The sequence below is a fragment of the Cucumis sativus genome, chromosome 7 (assembly GCF_000004075.3).
Source record: "Cucumis sativus cultivar 9930 chromosome 7, Cucumber_9930_V3, whole genome shotgun sequence".
Classification (NCBI taxonomy): Eukaryota; Viridiplantae; Streptophyta; class Magnoliopsida; order Cucurbitales; family Cucurbitaceae; genus Cucumis; species Cucumis sativus.
Window position 1 is genome coordinate 2,195,360 of NC_026661.2, and position 22,738 is coordinate 2,218,097.

General features: G+C 35.3%; 1 protein-coding gene and 2 long non-coding RNA genes across 3 annotated transcripts; 1 reads left to right on the forward strand and 2 right to left on the reverse strand.

Annotated features, from left to right (window-relative positions):
* Window positions 1-327: 327 nt before the first annotated feature.
* On the forward strand, window positions 328-6,172 carry LOC101209784 (fimbrin-5). Its single transcript, XM_004144484.3, has 15 exons — window positions 328-585; window positions 1,043-1,187; window positions 1,300-1,470; window positions 1,616-1,854; window positions 1,951-2,122; window positions 2,242-2,280; window positions 2,421-2,489; window positions 2,635-2,751; window positions 3,273-3,484; window positions 4,002-4,157; window positions 4,247-4,446; window positions 4,889-5,055; window positions 5,136-5,232; window positions 5,350-5,441; window positions 5,554-6,172. Exons 2-15 carry the CDS (start codon window positions 1,101-1,103, stop codon window positions 5,818-5,820), a joined length of 2,085 nt encoding a protein of 694 aa, XP_004144532.1. The 5' UTR covers window positions 328-585; window positions 1,043-1,100; the 3' UTR covers window positions 5,821-6,172.
* Window positions 6,173-7,966: 1,794 nt separating this feature from the next.
* On the reverse strand, window positions 7,967-8,648 carry LOC105436070. Its single transcript, XR_969983.2, has 2 exons — window positions 8,446-8,648; window positions 7,967-8,332 (listed from the first exon to the last, which is right to left on the reverse strand). It is a non-coding gene; the product is annotated as an uncharacterized LOC105436070 (long non-coding RNA).
* A 9,675-nt stretch (window positions 8,649-18,323) lies between these two features.
* On the reverse strand, window positions 18,324-19,102 carry LOC101210529. The gene is made up of 2 exons (XR_180824.3): window positions 18,934-19,102; window positions 18,324-18,787 (listed from the first exon to the last, which is right to left on the reverse strand). It is a non-coding gene; the product is annotated as an uncharacterized LOC101210529 (long non-coding RNA).
* Window positions 19,103-22,738: the final 3,636 nt, after the last annotated feature.

Here is a 22,738-nt window from a genome sequence, read left to right on the forward strand (position 1 = left end):
TCATCAAATTTCTCATCCATATTCAAGAATAAATGACACTCAAAGAATGCGGATTGAATTAAAGTATAAAAATTGTAGATTAGCAAAAAATGTATAATTTCATCTTAAATATGAGAGTTGAATTTGTGTTGAAGATGAAGAACAAGACATTCATGCATTAATTAATAGAAAGTAAAGGCACCCAAAGAGAGAGATTGCGTAATCATTAAGAAATTCATGAGAAAAGAGAGCGTAAGCAATGAATTTTCATTTTCAAAACTCTCCATAGAATGAAAACATGAAAGAATGAAAAAGGAAAGGTTGATTAAATTAAATCATATATGATTATTTATTATAATTATATATTTTGAGGCTTTCAGTGGCTGAATTTGGTTTTTGGTTCCCCATTTTTCTTGGTCTCTCTCAGCAGTTCCTCAAAACAAGCACGCCTTTCTCTCGTTTTCCTCGCCTATTCCTGTCCCTATTCCATTCGCCTTCTTCACACATCCTCATTCATTCCCACCACCTCTCTTTCACTCTTCACCATGACATTGCTTTTCTGATTAATCTCTTTCTTCCATCTCGATTTTAGGACTTTTTCTCTAGGTACGATGTCTTTTCCCTTGCTCTTCATTGATTTTCCTTCTTTTCATCCAATTTGTTGTTTTCAGACTATTCCATGAATCCCCATGTTTTTGTGTGTTAGTATTCATGCATAGTTTGTTCAATTGCGTCTAAATTATGACTCTTTATTGTTTTTTCCTTTCTGGGTTTTCCTTATTTCCATTGAATTTGTTGATTTTACATTATTCGGTGAATCCCCAAGTATTGTGTTTGAACATTTGTGCATAGTATGTTGAATTGCTTGTAGACTACGCCTCTTCAATTGGGTTTTGGTTGATTTTTCGTTTTATGGGATCTGTTGTTTTGTCAATGGTGATTATTTTTCCATGTTGGTTTCATTGTGATTGGTGTGGTTTGTTTCATAGTTGTCTCTCATGTTTGTAGGATTGACCTTTATTGCTTTTGTGGACATCTCTGTGATTGGAATTTATTGTTTCAGTTCTTAGGAAGTGTTCTTTGTGTTGAGACTTAGAGATTCTGCCAAAAAAGAGTTGAAGATGTCAAGCTTTGAGGGTGTTCTTGTTTCTGATCCATGGCTTCAAAGTCAATTCACCCAAGTCGAGCTTCGTACCCTCAAATCCAGAGTAAGCATCTACTTTTCTATTTTCTTGGGCTACTGGAGTCGTTTTGGTTATTTTTTCTGGTAAATTTTGATTTCTTTTCAGTTGATATGAGAATTGGTTTTGTTGGATTTAGTTTATTTCGGTAAGGAGCCAATCGGGTTGTTTCAAGGTGGAAGATTTGCCTCCTGTTTTTGTGAAATTGAAAGCTTTCAGCGAAATGTTTACTGAGGATGAGATTAAAGATTTCTTAAAGGAAACAAGTAGAGACGTGGGTGAAGAAATAGACTTCGAGTCATATCTTCGGGTGAGTCTATTTATGATGGAATTTGAATTGTTTTTTGTTTACGGATGAACTTTAACCATTTCCTCTCAGGGAATGTTGATTTTCCATTTTACAAGCATAAGTAGTTGTTTTGAAGTGGTTGAATTTATAAGATTAATTACTGTAGGCATATCTAGATTTACAAGGCAGAGCAACAGCTAAATCGGGTGGATCTAAAAACTCTTCTTCATTTCTCAAGGCTGCCACAACTACGTTTCATCATGCCATTAACGAATCCGAGAAGGCTTCTTATGTTGCACACATAAACAGTTTTCTGGCTGAAGATCCATTTCTGAAGAACTATCTCCCTTTAGATCCTAGTACCAATGATTTGTTTGACCTTGCGAAAGATGGTGTTCTTCTATGGTAGTTGAAACAACTTGAATTTAGACATATCAATGTTTAACTTTGTGTTGACAGATGGTAATAATTTTTGTTTATGCTTTTGGTTGCCCTGTGCAGTAAGCTTATCAATGTAGCTGTTCCAGGGACCATAGACGAACGAGCTATCAATACGAAAAAAGTCCTTAATCCATGGGAGAGAAATGAAAACCATACTCTTGGCCTTAACTCTGCAAAGGCTATTGGATGCACAGTGGTTAACATTGGCACACAAGATTTGGTTGAAGCTAGAGTGCGTTATAGCTACCTCTTTGGCCATCTATAAGGATCTGCATTTAATTAGCATATTCAATTAAATAAATTTATTGTATAGTTTCCTAATTTTGTCCCTTTTTTAATTCTGTTTTCTAGCCGCATCTGCTGCTTGGGCTGATATCACAAATAATTAAGGTATTAAATAATTGATTGTCTTCATTTTGCTTTTTGAATGTTTTTTTGTTGGACATATTCAGGAAAAATGTTTGATCTTCCAAGGTCTTTACTATCGGGAATTAGCTTTATTTATCTCTTTTACTGTGCTGGTAATGTAGATTCAAGTGCTGGCTGATCTTAATCTGAAAAAAACTCCTCAACTTGTGGAACTGGTGGATGATAGCAAGGTGATTTTTTTTGGGTTAATGTCTTCATAATAAGAGTTGATTTGTCTGGCTGTTGGAGAAAAGGAACAAATCTTCTTGAAGCTATTATCATAGGATGGTTGATGATTTGTAACAATTCTCACAAATATTATCAATAACCTGGCAGGAAGTGGAAGAACTCATAGGGCTAGCACCAGAGAAAGTCTTACTCAAATGGATGAATTTTCATCTGAAAAAAGCTGGCTATGAGAAACAAGTTACAAATTTTTCATCAGATGTGAAGGTTAGAAGATGCCCACTGATTACTTTATAATTGATTCACGCTTTAGTAGTTCTGCATAGATTCTTGATTATACAAGTAATGTTTCTTTCAGTACCTTTACATTTAATTTCTGAATGGGTTCTAGATGTTTGATCAATTGGACATAGTTAGATCTGCTCTCTTTTCAATCATGAAATTAATTGTCTTAGTTAGGTCCATTCTTTTTGTCTTTTTTGCTCTAGCTTCCATGTGAAGTGATGACCTCCGTGAGCATGGTTTACCCATTTTCTAACTTCCGTCAATGTCCAATTTTGACAATGGCTTTCCTGGAGAAAAATTTATAACGTGCAAATCATATTATGTGTGATGGACTCATTTCAGGACTTAGAATTAGAACTCAGAATTTCGTGTAACCACATTGAAATCTCTGTTAGAGGCCCCACATTAAGTAGAGAAATTAGACTCATTAAAATATTTTGAAAAAGTATTCAGTGAGGCTGTGTTTTCTATATTGGTTACGTAATCAAAATTTTCATTTGCAGGATGGAGAGGCATATGCTTATCTGCTCAATGCTCTTGCACCTGAGTTCTCTGGTCCAGGGACTTTGAATGTTAAAGATCCTTCTGAAAGAGCTAATATGGTTCTTGATCTTGCAGAAAAATTGGATTGTAAAAGATATATTACTCCCAAGGACATTATTGAGGGTTCACCAAATCTTAATCTTGCATTTGTTGCCCAAATTTTTCAGCACAGGTGAGAAACATCGTTTTCCCCATCATGTTTGTCAAATCCTTTGCAAGTGTACGTACCTCTCACTGTGGATGTGCCTTTTCTCTCATTCTAAACATGTTATTTCATTTCTTAATATTCGAAGTGAACATGTGGATAGTTGATCAAAATTTCAAAGGTAAGAAGGTATCTAACTCCCAGGAGCTTTTTGTCCAATCTTTCCTACGTTGGCCATAATGGAAAGGACCTAATGCTGGTCACCGTTGTTTGATAGCCAAGAAACCCAATACAAGAAATATATTGAGTTGGAGGCCCATATGATTTCGACTCAATAACTTGGTTGAAATTTTCTTTATGGATGATCCTTCAATTTTAATTCAATTAATCTTCCAGCAAGTTGTAAAATGAAGGAAGATAGAAATTCATCATAGGAGACGACCTATCATATCAACAATAGCAGTATGTTTCATGGAGTTTCAAAATATATGATGCTGCGTAGTTGGATTTTTAATCTAATTTGTATTGGAAACTTGTAATGCAGGAATGGGTTGACTGTGGACAGTTCAAAAATGTCATTTGCAGAAATGATGACTGATGATGCCCAAACCTCGCGGGAAGAGCGGTGCTTCCGGTTGTGGATCAACAGTCTTGGCATAGCCACATATGTCAACAATGTTTTTGAGGATGTGAGAAACGGGTATTGTTTTCTGTTTTACTCTTACTTATGAATCAACTATATATCCTCCTTTTTATGGACAAGCTTGAGATATGACGTCCATACTGCAGATGGGTTCTTTTGGAAGTTCTTGACAAGGTTTCTCCTGGATCAGTAATATGGAAACAGGCATCAAAGCCTCCTATCAAGATGCCATTTAGAAAAGTTGAGAATTGCAATCAAGTGATAAAACTTGGGAAGGAGTTAAATTTTTCTCTTGTAAACGTAGCTGGAAATGATATTGTGCAGGGAAACAAGAAACTTATACTCGGTAACTACAAAATTTCTCTCCTCTTTTCTAGAATATGAACTCTCCATTCATTTGGATTTTGATTGACATTCACGAATGCTATTCTGTCATGTTTTGATTTATTGGTCACCAGCGGAAAGATTAGTAGACCATACATTTTAGGGAAAATCTATAAAAAAAAAAGAATGAGAATGATTGGGTTCCTTTAGCCAAAAAAAAAAAATACTTTGCTTGCGCATATGTACTTGCTTATATTCTATGAAGTATGAACTATAGTTCTTGCATCATAGTTATTAGCACGTTTTGATGTTGAATGTACTGATCAAACCATGATCTTACTGCCTAGTTACTGTTGTTGATTCCAAATTCCTATTTGGTAGTAGAAGAGACTTAAGGATCCTCAAACTAGAGATAGAAATTACAAGACCAAATATCTAAAGATAATTTCCTTCTTATTGAGCAGCATTTCTATGGCAACTGATGAGGTTTACCATGCTTCAACTGTTGAGAAACCTGAGATCACACTCTCAAGGCAAAGAAGGGAAAGAGATTACAGATGCTGATATCCTGAACTGGGCAAACAACAAAGTAAAGAAAGCCGGTAGAACCTCCCAGATGGAGGGCTTCAAGGTAAATGATTGAAGAATGTGTTTTTACGTCAAAGTCTATTGTTGATTGTTTCACCTGGATGATATAACTTCTGGTTTCAGGATAAGAACCTTTCAAATGGTATCTTCTTCCTTGAGCTTCTTAGTGCTGTGGAGCCAAGGGTGGTGAATTGGGCTGTTGTCACAAAAGGAGAAACTGGTGAGTCTTTATGCTGTTTTTCTTAAAGTTCCATCTTTGGAGCGTAGGATTGTTTGTTTCAATTTTGCAGGGATGGTTCTGTAAGCTATCTTACGGTGTAAAATTGTCAAATTGCAGAGGAAGACAAGAAGCTGAATGCGACATATATTATTAGTGTTGCTCGAAAGCTGGGCTGCTCCCTGTTCTTGCTACCTGAAGATATTATTGAAGTAAGTTGCTTAACTTGATTATATACCATATCTTTTGAAAAAATGGTGAGTGTAATTGTTGGCACTTAAAACTCCAATTGAATTCCTGTTCAACCATGCCAACTTTTGATAGGTAAACCAAAAGATGATCCTTATACTCACTGCTAGCATCATGTACTGGAGCCTGCTGCAACAAGCAGGTGAGTCCGAGCTGTTAAACATGAACGACGGTAACGTTTCAGATGGCAACACAGAAGCTTCGGTTGATGGGACCGAATTGTCGTTGGCTAACCAAACTAGTTCTTTGGCAATAGAGGACAATGCTTCAGTTCGAAATAAGGAAGAGTCTGAGGAAGAAACCTCAGCCACTTCCTCAGGCATTAAAAGTGCAAATTCTTAATAGAGAGGGAGCTACTCACAAAAGCAAACTCAGCATATTTTTTTTCCCCTTTTTGATTAAATTTATTTATTGAGAGGATATAATACAGGAAGAAAAATGATTACAGTTTAGCTTATTCTACTGTTTGGTTAATTGTGGTTTGAGGAGAGCCCTATTTTATATGGTGCTCATATTATCCTCATTGTAGGGTCCTGTATATTCATTTTCTTTATATTTTGAACTAGAAAATTTTGTTAATTAGGCTATAATTTCTGTTGAACAATTATTATTATATCATATATACAATAATTATATGGGAAAGGAGAAAAAAAAGGTTATTATCCTTAACCCCTTGTTTCTTGGATTATTGTAATCAGAGGTTTGATGGTTAAATCTTTCATTTTTTAACTCTAATTGTTAAGACTAGAAAGTTGGGAGTTTAAATGCCAAAACTGAGTCTGTTTACCAAACTACTTACTCAAATTGTTAACATAATATCATCAGTCTTTTACTATGGAAGAAAAATATATTGAAAATTAAAGGTTTTTTTTTTTTTTTCTCTTTTATTATTTTATATTTTTATTCGAAATTTATAGGCTAAAATAGTTGAAATTTATTGATATATTTATTCAAATGTGTTATATTTTATTATTTTGTGATTTTGTTGATCACAAGTTTGTTGAGAAGAGGAGATCCCTAACCTTAACCATATAAAAAATCTCACAATTAATTATGCTTGAATATTGTGTTTAGGTTAAATAGTAATGTTCTAAATGAAACGATCGTAAATATTTTAAAATATAATAATAAGTGTAGCAACAACAAAATTTATTAAAATACCATTGATGGATGGATAGATACTTATATACTATTATCATCTTAATAAATACTAATAGATGTCTTAATAGAGATGTCCATTTAATCCATGGAGATCGACGAACGAGACACGAGGAACGGGGGCGTGAAAAATTCTTTTTACTCTTTTATGTATTCCCCGTTCCCAACCCCGACCTGAACAAAAATATAGCTAAATATATATATAAATATAAATATAAATATTTGTTTATTTATTAACTTAGAGTTAAAAAAAAAGAAAAAAAAGAAAGGCTATTTTGAAACTCTTCCTTTCTTCTTTTTTTTCCTTTAATTCCATTTATGTGTTGTGAACTTTCTTTAAAAGTATATGTATATGTTGCATTTACTTATGATTTATAAACTTTTCTTGGTTGTTTCTTACAAAATAGGATGTAATTGAAGTTTTTGTTAGAATATTTAGAGATTGATTTTTTATTTTTTGTATGGATTTTTGAATTTTATGGATAAATTTCTAAATGTATTTTCTAATAATTGAACTTTTACCTTTATAAACCGTGAGAATTTGACATTTTAATTGTTTTAAATAAGAAAATTGATAATATTCTATTGAAAAAAAAACAATATTCAAACATATATACATTTCAAATAGCTAATCAGATTGGATAATGAAATTAAACTTAAAAAAAAAGGAAAACTTGATCCCTTCTAAATCCTCACGAGTAATCCCTATCCTGTTTCCCACGAAAAATTAGTGGGGATGTGAAATAGGACAGGGAACGAGGACAGGAATTGGCATCCTCAGACCCGTCTCGATATCTAGATGTCTATCAACGTTTATCACTAATAGATTATAAAATTTTGGTATATTTGTAAATATTTTTAAGAGTTTTATCATCTACTACAATTTTCCAATTTTTTTTTTTTATTCAACTTTTTTCCTCTCTAATTTTTACCTCTTCATCTGACTATTTACTCTTAAAATCTCAATTCGTCGCTCTTAATTTTTTTTTAATCTTTAAAGTTAGCTTGTCATTCCCCCCAAAGTTTATTAATTTTTTCCTATGCCTTTGGCAATTTTTGTTAGATCTGTATTGTTTTTCTTACATTTTAAAAAGCATACGATTTCATTTTTAGTAGTTCTTATTTCTTGCCCTAAATAATGCTCCATTCAAAATATATCATTTTTAGTTTTGATTTTACAAAATACACTTTCAAAAGTGTAGGGAGCACAACCAAATATGCCATCCAAATCACTTATTAATAAATCAGTTTTTTTTGTTAAAATCACTGCCCAAACATGCTGTACTTGTCATGGTCGTAAGTGGTTAACTTATACGATGAGATCTTTAAATAAACACAGTCAATCTCAAGCCATTCCATTTATTCATTACTTTTTTTTTTTCATAACAAAGCATTTATTCAGTACTTAAAAGCAAACACACTGGACTGCAGACATTATTATATAATATATGAACTTGAGAAATCAAAAAACAAAGCAACAAAGTAGGATTTGTTGTTAAACTTTTGGCTTGAGATTGTACATCAACCAGGGCCTGATCATCAGCAGATTAGTGGCAGCACTTGACGCAATGACCATGGGAACACTTGCAGCAACCTTTGTGGCAATGGTGGTGGCATTGGGCAAGTGAAGCATCTTCTCCTCCCAAATCGTGGTGCTTGACATCATTGATTTCATCTGTTTGCTTAAAAGCTTCATCTACAATGTTAATGAATATCTCATGAGAATCAACACACACATATAACACTAATGAAATGAGTATAAGTAAAGAGTGTGTTGCAATGTATCATCTAATAAATGATTAGACTCACTAGATTTTATGTCGTTCGTGGCCGTAACTGCGGTTACCTCTAGGATGACAGCTGCGAAAAGGAGACCGAGGAGGATGAAAGCCTTAGAATTCATTTTCTTTTTCTTGTAGATTTAGAATGATATATAAAATGTATTTGGAGATGGGATGAGAATTAGTTTTGGAGGATTTCAAATGTATTTATAGTAGTAGGATGGGATATAGAAGAAGGGTAAGATTGGAATAAGAATTTTAATTGCTAGAGTAGAAGTTTCCTTACAATATTATACAATGTCAAGTTGGTGAAAATTTGGTCCCAATTTTCTTTTACTCATACTTTGTTTTCATTGCATTGGCCTCTCATTCAAAGAAACGTGTAAATTTAACATCTTATTGTTTTAGCTAATTCAAATACGGTAAAAATTGTTTATAGCAAATAACATTCAAAAAGCGACGTACTAGCCCCTGTAATGACTAGCAACGTCACTTTTGTTTCTTTTATGCGTTTAAAGTGAAAGTTGTCTCCACAAATCAATTTAGATTCTTTAAGTATTTTGACATTAAAATTTGAATACATATATAAATATTATTGAGAGAAAGTTAAAGTATAAATTTTTTTTATATTTTATATTGATGAAAGAAAATAAGGTTTTCTATCATAGTAATTTATACAAATCGGTCAAACTACAATATCTTAAATTCATTGATTTCTTCATGAATAGCCTAATGAATTACAATATCGGATAAAAATCAAAATCAAGTCCAAAATTCATATCATCTCATTAACTTTTTTACCATTTACTATTGTCTTAAAAAAGAGGATATTGGAAAAAAGAAGACACAAATATGTAAAAAAGATATAAAAATCATGTGCTATAAGATGGTCTATTTTGTAAAACGATTTCTTATCAAAATTAATCACAAAAGGAAAAATTTTTACATTTAAAGATTTCCATTTGTGGAATCATTCAAACCTTTTTCAACGAGCAAAGAGGGTACGTTGTGCAACCATTTCAATTTCATAGTAAGGCTCATAATCAATTATTATATTCTTTATATTTAGTAGGTATATAGTTCTATATTTATATCAACATGTGGGTATATATGAATAAAATATATAAGATATCATGCACATATTAATTGTTATGACTAATCTACCAAGCTCTTTATTCCAGTGTGTGTATATATATGAGTAATATACAATACATCATCATCATGTTGTACAATAACAATTCATATACACCTTGGGATTGAGAAACACTTATTTTTATGTGTATGTGTATGTTTATACAGTATATACTCTTCATAAAATTTATATATACTGATTTGTACTACTTATAAAGTTAAGTTCTGTGTATGCATCCGAGATAGTTTAGAAAAAGTTTGTGTATAGTTTTCTGAACAATGGAGATGCAGAAGCAGCATTTATTGGGTTCTCCAAGTAGAGTAAATTTTGTCTACGAGGACTAAACCTATATTAATAGATGATATATAATTAGACGAAGAAGAAGAAAACCAAGTGTCTTTAAAAGCTTAACTTTCTAGTTTTCAAAAGTTTACTTCATCCATCTTCTAATCTAATGAAAAAAATTTGAAGATAAAAGTAATACTCTTAAACTTAATTTTAAAAATAAAAATTTAAAAGTCAAATTGTTATTGCCTTATTATTTTTTGTTTTTCCACTTACACACTTCTTCATCATTTTCCAAAATTTCTTATTATCTTATTATTTTGTTTCTCCACTCACACACTTCTCCATCATTTTCCACCTTAATTATCTTACTCATTACCTTAATTTTCCTCTTCTTACCTAACTCACTTGAACGACTTTTTGTTTTTCTTCATCTTCCTCACCGTTCAATTTCCCCAAACCAATATCAAACCTTTTCTCTTCTCTCATATGACCAACACTTCAACTTTCTTTTTCCTCTAAACATAAATTTACCATCCATTTCTTGTTTTTTACTTTTGTTTTCTATCACCTTTAAATCCACAACTCCAATGCTATTGAATAGCTTCTCTTTTTCATAATAAGAAAGAGTAAAAAACTACTCATTTTTACCCAAATGCATGACAGATACTTCTCCCATTTTTACCTAACAAGTTCATACTTTAATCTACTTAATCTCCATTCTGTCATGATTTCAAATCAATAGTAGAACTAGCTACCTCTACTAAATGAAGAACAACCCAAGTATCTTCCTGAAAAAAAAAAGAATAATTCATTTCTTCATTCCTAATTTCTATGGTTTATTCTTGAAAAAATTTACAGAAAAACTTCTTCCAGTTTGCTAAAGGAAACACCTCCAATTTGTCCCAAGGCCAATCTCAAGAACAAAAATGCAAAACATGAATCTCTCCAAATGTGTCTCTCTTTCCTTAATTCTATTTGGTTGAGAATCTTGCATTAAAAATAACAAATAACCTTACACTCATTATGAGATAGATGAACTATTTCTCCAATTGTTTAATTAATTTTGAGGTGTAACCCGTGTTACGTAGTATGATAACATATTGGCTCATAAAGCTCAAACAAATATTTGATTTAATAAAAAAAATTATATGATCTATCTATTATACCAAGGGACATGCTTGATTTCCTGTTTGACTAGGGTTAGGGGAGGCCGAACATCTCTCCTTAGTCACAGTTTTTACTAGGACATAAATGTTACTTAACGTAATACATTAACTAATTTATTTTGCTATGGTTAGCCTAGGTGAAGCATGCATAAATTTGCTTTGAAGCGAATTAACCCTCCCCACTATTATGCACATTTTGGCCCTAGGACCTTTTAAGTCCAAATCTTTTTCTTTTCTAACCTTCTTGTTTTTCGATTTGATTATACCCTTCATTCTAAAATCACTAGTAATATTGGTAAATTTAATTATATCAATAGTTTAACATGTTGGATCATTCATATATAGTTTTGAAAGGCTAAGGTCCATAAATAGGCATATAATTTGAGAGCGAATGTCCTAAAAGCTCATCATTTTCTCCATATATTTCTTCAAAAGCTCAGTTTTGCTCAAAATGCTCGATGTTCGTCCTTGTGGGTATCCAAAATTGGCCATTTACACATCAAAACAATTATGAAAGGGTCTTCTTTAGGAGGAAAGGAACAAAGAGAGAAAAGAAGGAGATGGTAGAAGAAAGCCTAATGTCACGTGGTTATTTTGATCACTAAACCAACGTGCGACACAAAGGTGTTGGGGTTGCACCAATGTAAGCCTAAGAGCGATTGGACTTGTTGGAACAATCTAAAGAAGAAGGAAATTCGTAGGCAAGAAGTAGGCAAAGAGTTGTAGACAAGGTGTTTGATGAAATGCTTAAGAGAGCTTTGTTGATGAATTCCCAAGGATTCTGTGTTGTCTATACAAATGGACCCCTTTGGGGTATTTATAGAAGTATACAACCGACTTACAAGCCCTAAACCGCCTTACAAGGTCGGCAAAAACAATCTGGAAAATTTCCGAGCGCTCATGACACTGTCTGGAAGCTTCTGGATCCGTCTGGCGCGCACGCGCCTTCGCGCGTGTTCGCGAGCCTTCTCGGCCGCTCGCTAGTCTTTTGAAAACTTTGAGAGGTTCCCGGACCTTCTCTGCGCGCTCCGTGTCTGCTTCCCGCGCACGCTAGTGCCGTGCGCGCGTCCGACTGGCCTTGCGTGCGCGTCCGTGTCGCGCGCGCCCATCTGCCGTGCGCGTCTGTCTGTCTGCCTACTGCCCTTGCGTGTGCTCGCGTCCATACCATGAGAGGGTTGCGCGCGTCTGTCTCCTGCACATTGGCGTGTCATAGGCTTGACGTGAACTTGTTCCTCTTCCTTGGGTCTTTGGACTGCTTGGGACTTGGTTGGCTCCCCTTGGGCAATGTTAAGGAGCCTTAATTTGCGAAAAATTTGTTGGGTCATTTTTGGGGTGTGACACCCTCCCCCACTCGATTTCGCAACGGGCGTTGCGCTTTCTTGAAATCTTCTGATTTCATCTTGAAATTGCCATAGGGTGTCCTCCTTTTCCCAACTTGCTTCGCTTTTGGGTAGTCCTTCCCAAGCAATCAAATATTCATTATAGCTGGGAACTCCTTTCCCTCGTGTCTTCCTTTCTGCTAAGATCTCCTTGATTTTCTGTTGAATTCTGAGATTATGGCAGTAGGAATAACAACAAGCTCTGCCTTTCGGCTTAAGGCATCAGCAACTACATTAGCTTTGCCCGGCTTGTATCGTAGATGAAAATCAAACTCGGCAAGAAAGTCTTGCCATCGAGCTTGCTTTGGTGTGAGTTTCTTCTGCGTCTGGAAGTAGCTGGTTGCCACATTGTTTGTCATCATCGTGAATTTACTGCCTAACAGGTAGTGTCTCCACACTCGTATGCATTGGACGATGGCGGTCATCTCCTTTTCTTGCACGGTGTATCGCCGCTTCGTATCATTGAGTTTGCAGCTCTTGTAGGCTATAGGATGACCTTCCTACATCAAGACACCCCCTATTGTAAAGTCTGATGCATCAGTGTGCACCTCAAATGGTTTGGTGTGATCAGCTAAAGTCATCACAGGCTCTTTCGAGACGGCTTCTTTCAATCTGTCAAGGGATTGTTGACACTCCCCACTCCAATGCCAGGTTTGGCTTTTCTTTAGGAAGTTGGTGAGGGGTGCAGCAACATTTGAGTACCCCTTTATGAATCTATGATAGTAGTTCACGAACCCTAAAAATGATCGCAACTTCGGGATTTTAGTAGGGGGTTTCCAGTCAAGTATGGCACGTACCTTTGATGGATCCATCATTAATCTGCCTTCTCTAATCCAATGTCCCAAAAACTCCACTTCTGGTTTGGCAAATGAGCATTTTTCCAGCTTAATATATAACTTGTTGTCGTGGAGTACCTGGAATACTTGTCTGAGATGTTGAACATGTTCTTCCATGGTTCGACTGTATACTACAATGTCATCCAGATACACGACAACAAACTGATCTAGGAATGGTTGGAAAAGTTTGTTCATCAGAGTGCAGAAAGTGGTCGGGGCATTTGTTAATCCGAAGGGCATTACTAAGAATTCGTAAGCGCCGTACCTGGTTACGCATGTTGTTTTTTGCTCGTCCCCTTCGTTGATTCTTACTTGGTAGTACCCTGATCTCAGATCGATCTTGCTGAACCATCGGGCATTACCAAGTTGATCAAATAAATCAGCGATCAGCGGTATGGGTACCTATTTTTTATGGTCACCTTATTGAGGGCTCGATAATCGATACACAGTCTCAATGACCAATCTTTCTTCTTCTGAAAGAGCACATGTGCACCATATGGGGCCTTCGAGGGTTGAATGTAGCTAGCTTTGAGGAGTTCTTTTAATTGCCTCTTTAACTCCTCAAGTTCTGGAGGGGCCATTCTATAGGGAGCCATAGCGGGTGGTTTGGCTCCTGGCTCCAGCTCAATCTCGTGATCTACTTCCCTTCTCGGGGGACGTTTTCTTCGGCAACTCGGCGGGCATGACGTTCTTGTATTCTTCAAGGACTTTATGTACTTCTTTGGGGACGATATTTTGGGTAGGACTAGTCTCCTATGGTTGTGCCTCCTTTAGGGTAACTGCATAGCACTCGTGCTTGGTGACCCCTCTCTTGAATTGCATGGCTGAGAGCATGGTCACCGGCCTTCCCTTCTTTAGTGGGATGGTTGTTATTTGACCATCCACTATGGTGAGGGTACTTCCGGAAGAATTAATGATGGCAATTACCTTATTGAAGAACCCTAGGCCAAGCACAATGTCAAAGTCATCCATAGGTATCACGGTGAAGTCGAGCTTACCTTGCCAATCGCCAATTTTGACTGTTACACCTCTTGCTACACCTTTGATGGCTTGTGCTTCTGAGTTTACCGCCTTGACAGTCCCCTCTTCGTTTGTGAACTTGAGGCCTAGTCTCTTAGCCTCATTCACATTCATGAAGTTATGGCTTGCACCGGTGTCAAACATGGCAATAGTCTCTCTCCCGTTTATCTTTACGTTGCCATGGAGTATGCCTCCTTTAGTTGTTTGATTGGCCTGCTTTAGAGCTCCAATGTGTTGCAAGGAACCAATCTGTGGTGTATCATCTCCTTGCTTGGGCTCAAGCAATTTAGCAACGAGTGTGTTCATTGCTTTTCTATTCGGACAGTCTCTTGTCCGATGGGGACCATTACAAACAAAACAGGGAGAAGGTTTGGACGACTCGCCTTGTTGAGTTTTGTGATACTTGTCATGTCTGTGGAATACCTTCTTTCCTTTTTCTCTTTGTTCGGAGTCTCTATGCTTGTAGTGATTGCCTTCACGTTTATTTGGACTGGGTTTTCTCTCCTTTGATTGGGCTGTATAATCGACAAGTATCTCGGTTGCAGCTATAGCGTCATCCAATGTTTGAACATTGCGACGGTCTAGCTCAACCTTGGCCCAATCTTTTAGTCCATCTCTGAATTGGAATAGGGCTTCCTTCTCTGGCAAATCACTAATTTCAAGCATAATAGTGGTAAATTCCTTCACATAGTCGAGAATGTTACCTGTGTGTCGTAGCCTTCGAAGTTTGGCTCTTGACTCCATTTCGGCATTGTGGGGGAAGAAAGTGCTTCCTTAATTCGATCTTGAGTTGCTCCCACGTCTGGATGACATTCCCGTTTTGGTCGGCGTACCGTCGACACCACCAAAGTTGTGCGGCATCCCTTAGGAATGTCGGGGCATTGTTTATCTTGGCCTCATCATCTCGAACACCGACAGCTGCATAGTATCGGTCAAGGCCAAAGAGGAAGTTTTCCACAACCGTGGCATTCCTCACCCCATTGTATGTGTCAGGTTTTGGCACTTTAATGTGAGTAGTGCCTTGCACAGCGGTGTGTGTACTGGTGGATGCACCGTCTCCACCAAAGTGCTTGGAACGACATTCCATGCAAAGAGTATCTACCTTTGCATCTAGGGAAATATACTTAGAATAGAGTTCGCGTAACTCACCTTCAACAAATGTCTTCAAAGTGGTTACGGTTGATGACAACTCCTTCAAATCCTTTTGGAATGTCTTTCCAAGATCGCTAACGAGCTCCTTGGTTACGGTAGAGATTTCCGCGTTCTCCTGGATAAGCTCTTCGTAGCTATCACCCAACTCTTCTACCGTGTGCTGGACATCCTCAAGACTTTGCTCGAGGTTGGCAAGGCAAGTGTCAACACGCTCCCTTGCATCTGGACCCTTAGATTTCGATCGTCGGGTCGGGGATCGTCGGGTCGGGGATCGTCGGTCCTTCCTACCTCATGTGACAGGTCCTTCAAGAACCTGCTCAACTGGGGCTGAAACGTGGCCTTCTTCGCTGGACATGATGTTCACAAGTCAATTGGAGGTAAGTGGGTATAGAAACCGTGTTCTGTTACCACTTCGACAACGTTTCAAGAACTAGGGTCTTGAATCTCGGCCTCTCAGTATCGTGCACTTGATAGCAACGATCAAGAGTATGTCCCTTTGAACGAACACGCTCTGATACCACCTGTCACGTGGTTATTTTGATCACTAAACCAACGTGCGGCACAAAGGTGTTGGGGTTGCACCAATGTAAGCCTAAGAGCGATTGGACTTGTTGGAACAAACTAAGGAAGAAGGAAATTCGTAGGTAAGAAGTAGGCAAAGAGTTGTAGACAAGGTGTTTGATAAAATGCTTAAGAGAGCTTTGTTGATGAATTCCCAAGGATTCTGTGTTGTCTATACAAATGGACCCCTTTGGGGTATTTATAGAAGTATACAACCGACTTACAAGCCATAAACCGCCTTACAAGGTCGGCAAAAACAATCTGGAAAATTCCCGAGCGCTCAAGACACTGTCTGGAAGCTTTTGGAGCCGTCTGGCGCGCGCGCGCCTTCGTGAGCCTTCTTGGCCGCTCGCGAGTCTTCTGGAAACTTCGAGAGGTTCCCGGACCTTCTCCGCGCGCTCCGTGTTTGCTTTCCGCGTGCGCGCCCATCTGCCGTGCGCGTCTGTCTGTCTGCCTGCCACCCTTGCGTGCGTGCGCGCCCATGCCATGACAGGGCCGCGCACGCTTGTCTTCTGCACATTGGCGTGTCATAGGCTTGGTGTGAACTTGTTTCTCTTCCTTGGGTGTTTGGACTGCTTGGGAGTTGGTTGGCTCCCCTTGGGCAATGCTAAGGAGTCTTAATTTGCGAAAAATTTGTTGGGTCATTTTTGGGGCGTGACACTAAGCCACCCAAAAACAATATTATATTAAATTGATTGTTTTTTGTATAAACTTGGAGAATTCAACTTGGCACCTTTAGATTTTCCGGATATATATATAGGTGCTAATTGATTAAACTCTTGTTGGTCAATTGATTAATTACCTAAAATTTTTTATTTAATTGATATAGCTCCTAAAATTTAAAGAGTATAAATTGTTTTGTGACAATTTTTATTCTTGACCCCTAAGAACCCTTTTCTTTATATTATCATTCTTCAGAAATTGTTCTTAATTTGATAGTTTAAGTTTTTAAGCTTTGATGAACATAAAAGTAAACTTTTTTCCTTGTACAATAAATAAACTAATTATGATGACGATGTTAAAGGTCATTTCAAACTTAACTAGTCAACGCTTAATTAAGTTCTAATATTAATTAATACGTACTGACTTTTTACAAAAAAAATTACATTAAGAAAATTATTATATAAAAATATATTTACAAAATACAGTAAAAATTCATATGCTATCCATTCGAAAAGAAGCATCCAAAATAGTAGTTGCACGTGACTATTTTGATCTTTTACTAATTTTTGTGCTATATAATGTAATTGTTTTATCCTTGTGTACATGCCATTATTCTACCCTAAAACTTATTATCTTTTTTCTTCATAATTCAGCTACATCTCAAGACAACAATCTACCAAAATCATCACTCCAACTTTTAGTATTTTAGTTGATGAGGGATTGATTTGAGCTTGAAGAGCTCTAATTTACAAAGACTGTTTGATAGAATAAACAATAATCTACAGAAATGATCTTCACTTGATTACAACTTTTCGGCATCGCCGTGTTGTAAGATTGAGTGTCTCAATTTGTGAAGTGCATAGCTCTGTGGTGCTTCAAAATCCTGTCCTCTGATGAATTCCGTTTGCACTGTGACACTGTTTTGGAGCTATTTATGTATTGGAACGATATCCAATATTGATCGATATGTTGGTGATGAACTAAGGTAACATTTTCTAGTTTAGGTATTGAGTAGATTTCTCTGTTTTGCATCTTGGATAGGTCTAGATCGTTCATTATTGGATTCCTGTATTAAGATCCAATTCTTTTTTGATTTTTGAGTGATATTTGATTATATTTTGGCTTAATTACAATGTATGATCAAGTGCTAAATTTAGCCTAGGATATAGAATTATCTTGAAATGTTTTTAATATCATCTAATATTTGATTACATATAGTTGCTTCCTAGCTAAATCTTAATACTATTAGCTAACTAGTTATGATGTGTTTTATTCAAGTAATAAATTAGTTAATTAGCTAAATAGGACTAACGTAACCTAGCTTCTTTAGGTAATATGGCCAAGATTAATTGATACAAGAATAATCAATGGAGTCGTGTGATCAAGTTGCAAGATATGGAAACAACTCAAAAACCTAGGCAAGAGCTTTTAACTATCCGAATTCAATTCCAATTTATTTCGTGACAAATTTACTTTAGTTTGCAACAATCACTACAAAATCCTCCATCACTGGTTATTGTCCTTGGCTTTAAACTGTTTAATTGATTCAGCAATTCACATGTTTAATGTGCTCCACCCGATCTTGTCACTATGACTAAGAATGTAGTGATGGATACCGTTGATTGATTCATTTAGTCCATATATGTGTAATGAGATTCAATCGGACTATTGGAAATGACTTATCAAAGCATAACAAAATTTACAACTGGTTGATACATGAACTGTTTGAATTGAGCAACATTTTTTTTTTAAAAATTATATCTCAATTCGAATTTTACTTAAAAGTTTTAAATACACACAATTAATTTCAAGCTTATGCGTTTATTCATCACTATTTTTTTTTTTTCCTTTTTTAAGAAAGCATTTATTCATTACTTAAAAACATTAAACAACAAACATATACATACCGATACATATCAACTTGAGAAATCAAGGCCATTATTTGAAGTAACAAAATACGTTTAGTTGGTATGCCTTTAGCTTGAGGTTCTACATCATCAACCACGGCCTCACCAGCCAATCTAGCAGCAATGGACGCAACGACCACGGACGCAGCTACAACAACGGTTCCTGCAACCATGGAGGCATTGTTGGAGGAATCTAGCTTGTCCTCTTCCAAAACCATGGCGGTTGACTTCGTCATGAAGTTCATCAGTTTCCATAATAGCTTCTTCTACACAAATATATAATGTTAAATTACATTAGAATCAACATATATATGAGAAGACACTAATGAAACGAGTAGAAGTAATATAATAACTACATTATTGCAATATGTATCATCATCTAATAAAGGTGTGGATATGAAGTAAAACTCACTGAATTTTACATCCCTAGCCGTAACCGTGTTTACATCCTCTGAAGAGAGGATGACAATGGAGAACAGAAGACCGAGGAGGATGAAAGGCTTGGAATTCATTATCTTTGTAAATTGGAATAATAAAAAGTATTTGAAGATGAGATGGAGATGAGAATTAGTTTGGATTTCAAATGTATTTATAGTCTGATGATTGAAGAAGGTTAAGGTTGAAATAAGGATATGAATTGCTAGAGTAGTAAAAGTTTCCTTATTACTATAATTTGTCGTTTTCTCATAATTTACATTTGAAAATATGATCATAAAACTTTGTTACCATTGATGACGTTGCCTCTCGTTCAAAAACACGTAGAAATTTAATTCTTTAACGGATGCCTATATATTATTTTGATTTATTCTTTTAGTACGAGTTAAAGAGCTAATCATAATGAAACGTGAGTTGTTTGATAAAGTTTCGTAAAGAATTTGTTCAGTAACTATTTGTGTTTTCTTAAATAAAATAAAATAATAAAAAAATGTTTGCTAACAATTACTGTTCTTGTGTAATTATTCATTTGTGTTCAAGAGGGCTTTCACTCTAGTCATTTTCATGTATGCTTCTTTTGGTCTATTTTCTCGATTATTATTTAATTTTAACAAAATGGGTATTACATGTAATAGAAATTTAAAATTGTGTCAATTTAGTTGAGATACTTTAGTGCACTATAAAATTACAGTACCTATCTTTTTAGATGAACTTAACTCATCTGACATTTGAGTATACTAATAACCTCGAGATTTATGGTTCAAATATACTAACAGTCTTTGGCGTATGCGTTTATTCAACAATTATTACTTAATTAGACTCGAGTACTGCACTTCATTAATACTAAATGAAGCTTTAGGTAGTACACCCAATTAATCTCAAGCCTATGGATTTATTTTCATTACTTGACTTCTCTCCGTCAATCCTTACTGTTCAAAGGTTTTTAGATAATCAACACAAGTAACTTAGTTATATTGGTTTTAAAATTTAATGGGTAGTTATGTTGGAAAGGAATTTTTGGAGGTAGGAGAAAATTTGAAAAAGAAAATTGATGAAAGAGGGTACTTCTGTTTATTAGGACACTTTTTATTTTTTGGCTTCATGCGAGTGGTAGGACATCCCTCCTAATTATACTAGTTGGCACTTAGCTTGATACCCCTAAATGTACGTATGACTAGAATTTTGCCAACACGTTCTTATCTATTGGTTAAAATGACTCTAAATGTATGTATGACTAGAATTTTGCCAACACAGTCTTCATCTATTGGTTAAAATGACTCTAAATGTACGTATGACTAGAATTTTGCCAACACATTCTTCATCTATTGGTTAAAATGATTCTATAGAACATTCTTTACAATTATACTTCTTTAGATATTTCTTCAATCTTCTTTGAATATCGATCTCCTACAAAATATTATTAATTTCTCTAAAATAATGTAGTAATTAATACTTTCTAGAAATTGAACTTTTATTTGTGCTAGACCCAAATATTGTTAATCCAAAATCAAGTTCATATTTCAACAGGTTCCAATCACAACAAACACACTTATAATTTTTAACTTTTTTAACTTTTGTACGATTATAAAAGGATGGTGGCTGAATAGAGAGTAAGATTGAAACAATGCTAGAATATATCGAGAATAATAATAATGAAAAAAAGGGAGAGATTAACACACACATGAATTAAGGTAAAAACCAAGGCAATGATCATATAAGAACTTAACTAGGAGTAACAAATTTTCTTTTGTCACATGAGAAATCGATGATGGAAGTCGTACTAGATAATGACATCTTTACTCGCAAATATGAATTGGTACACCCCATTGTTATTAAATAACAATGGTTCGAAATTCGATGTTAGTTTATGTTTCTAAAATCGGGTCAGAAATCTTTAGATTTCATCATGTTAAGTTGGATATCCCTAACGCGATGTCAAGAGTTATGATTCGAAAATTAGGCATTCGTAAAATCGGGTCAGGGCTTGACTCATGGCGTCAGACTTGCATAGTTTTCCTATTACAAGTGATGGTGAAGTCAAGAGAAAGTCAAAGTGTGCCACTCATGATACGAAGTGTCATTGATGATACGAATTGCCATCGAACTAGGGATGTTTGACCGCCTGGTCAAGAATGTCATTCCGACTTTGAGGTTAACTATTAATGAAGAAAAGGAGCTATGACTTCAGCAGAAGGTTATAAAACACGATAAGTTTGCGAGGGGCAGGTTAAAACGGAAGCATACCTTTGTGAAAGGGCCATTATGATAATTTTCCCTAAAAAGAGTCGCATTATTATAACTTATAATTGTATATTTAAGTGAACTTAAAAAATAGTTCCATTATAACTTGTGATTCAAGATTTAAGTAAATTGAAAGATACAACAAAATATGCAAAAATAACCAAACTTGTTAAAATCATAATTTCCAATTTCCTAAATTAAAAAATGTCTTTTTACTTCTACGTTATTGTGGATCTAACGAGTCAAAAGTTAATTATGTTATAATCTAACCACTCACCTCAAAGTTAGATAGTAAGAACATTAAGCTAGTTGATTATTTAAGATGCAACAATCATATATACTTTTTTAACCTTTGTTATAAGCTTGGACGTAGTTTCAATACTCTCTCACAAAACTTATTAAAGATTGATACATACATCCTACTAAACAGCTATAATCACATTTGTTCAATATTTTTAAGAAATCTTTTAAAACTAAACATATAGTACTGTGATACTTAGAAAGTCGATTCAAACACACTAGCCTATTGTATTAATTTAGTTTATTCTTAAGCTTTTAATTTTTTTTCTGAAAAAGATACGAATTTTACTTGGTCTTCTTAGCCTTTAAATTTGAACATTCCATTATTTATGGTTTGATAAAAAAAAAAAAAATCAAGCTATTCAATATGCCTTTGCCAAAGAAAAAAAAAGGAAAAATTTTTTGCCAGAGGGACTAGTGTCCACCATTACAGTATATTTATTCTGCATCAATACATCAAATAACTTTGATCATCTCTCTCATTTAGCTCTATTTCTAGCTAAGAAAAACTCAATCTGAAATATGAGAGAAAAATGATCATAAATGAAAATGAAGATACAAAAAAGTCTTAAAATTTTTATTCAAAGAGGTGTGAAGTTATATTTAGTCAGAAGGATTGTGTAATCGTTCGTGAAAATTTGATGTTTTCCTTTAGCATGAGATTTTCAAACTTCTTTAGTTAAATAAATGGTTCCACTTCTTCGAACTCGCTATCCTAACTATATATTTTCTTAGGGGTTTACATTGGTAACTTCATTAGCATAGTTGCAACATTGGATGCATCGACCATCACGATTGAAACCACAGCAACCATGTGAGCAACCATTTCCACCTCCACCTCTACCGTACCCACCGCATCTATAGTAATTTCCGCAGCCAGGGGTGTCCGCGGAGCTGCCGCGGCCGTCACTTAAAAGGTCTCTTGCTGCCACTTTTGGGGACAGGACAAGAACGACTACGATGGAGAAAACAAGAGTCGTCACAAAAGGAAAATGCTTGGAGTTGGAATAATTCATTTTAAAATGTTCTTTTCTTTCTAGTAATTAACTTGTAATTTTGGAGAGGGAATGAGAAGATTTTGCACCCTTCTCATTCTATTTTATAGGCAGAAATAAAAGACAAAATTAGCTCCAATTCAAATATGGCAACTAAAAACGACTAACCCCATTCAAATTTCTTTCTCTTTTTTCTTTTAAGTCAACCATGTGAGAGTGATGGATATTCGTGCATCCAAAGGACAT

Excerpts from the sequence above, each read along its gene's own strand:
- LOC101209784 (XM_004144484.3), top strand. The coding sequence starts at position 1,101 with ATGTCAAGCTTTGAGGGTGTTCTTGTTTCTGATCCATGGCTTCAAAGT. Across the intron at positions 1,188-1,299 it reads TTCGTACCCTCAAATCCAGA|TTTATTTCGGTAAGGAGCCA; the intron begins GTAAGCATCTAC and ends TGTTGGATTTAG. Across the intron at positions 3,485-4,001 it reads GCCCAAATTTTTCAGCACAG|GAATGGGTTGACTGTGGACA; the intron begins GTGAGAAACATC and ends CTTGTAATGCAG.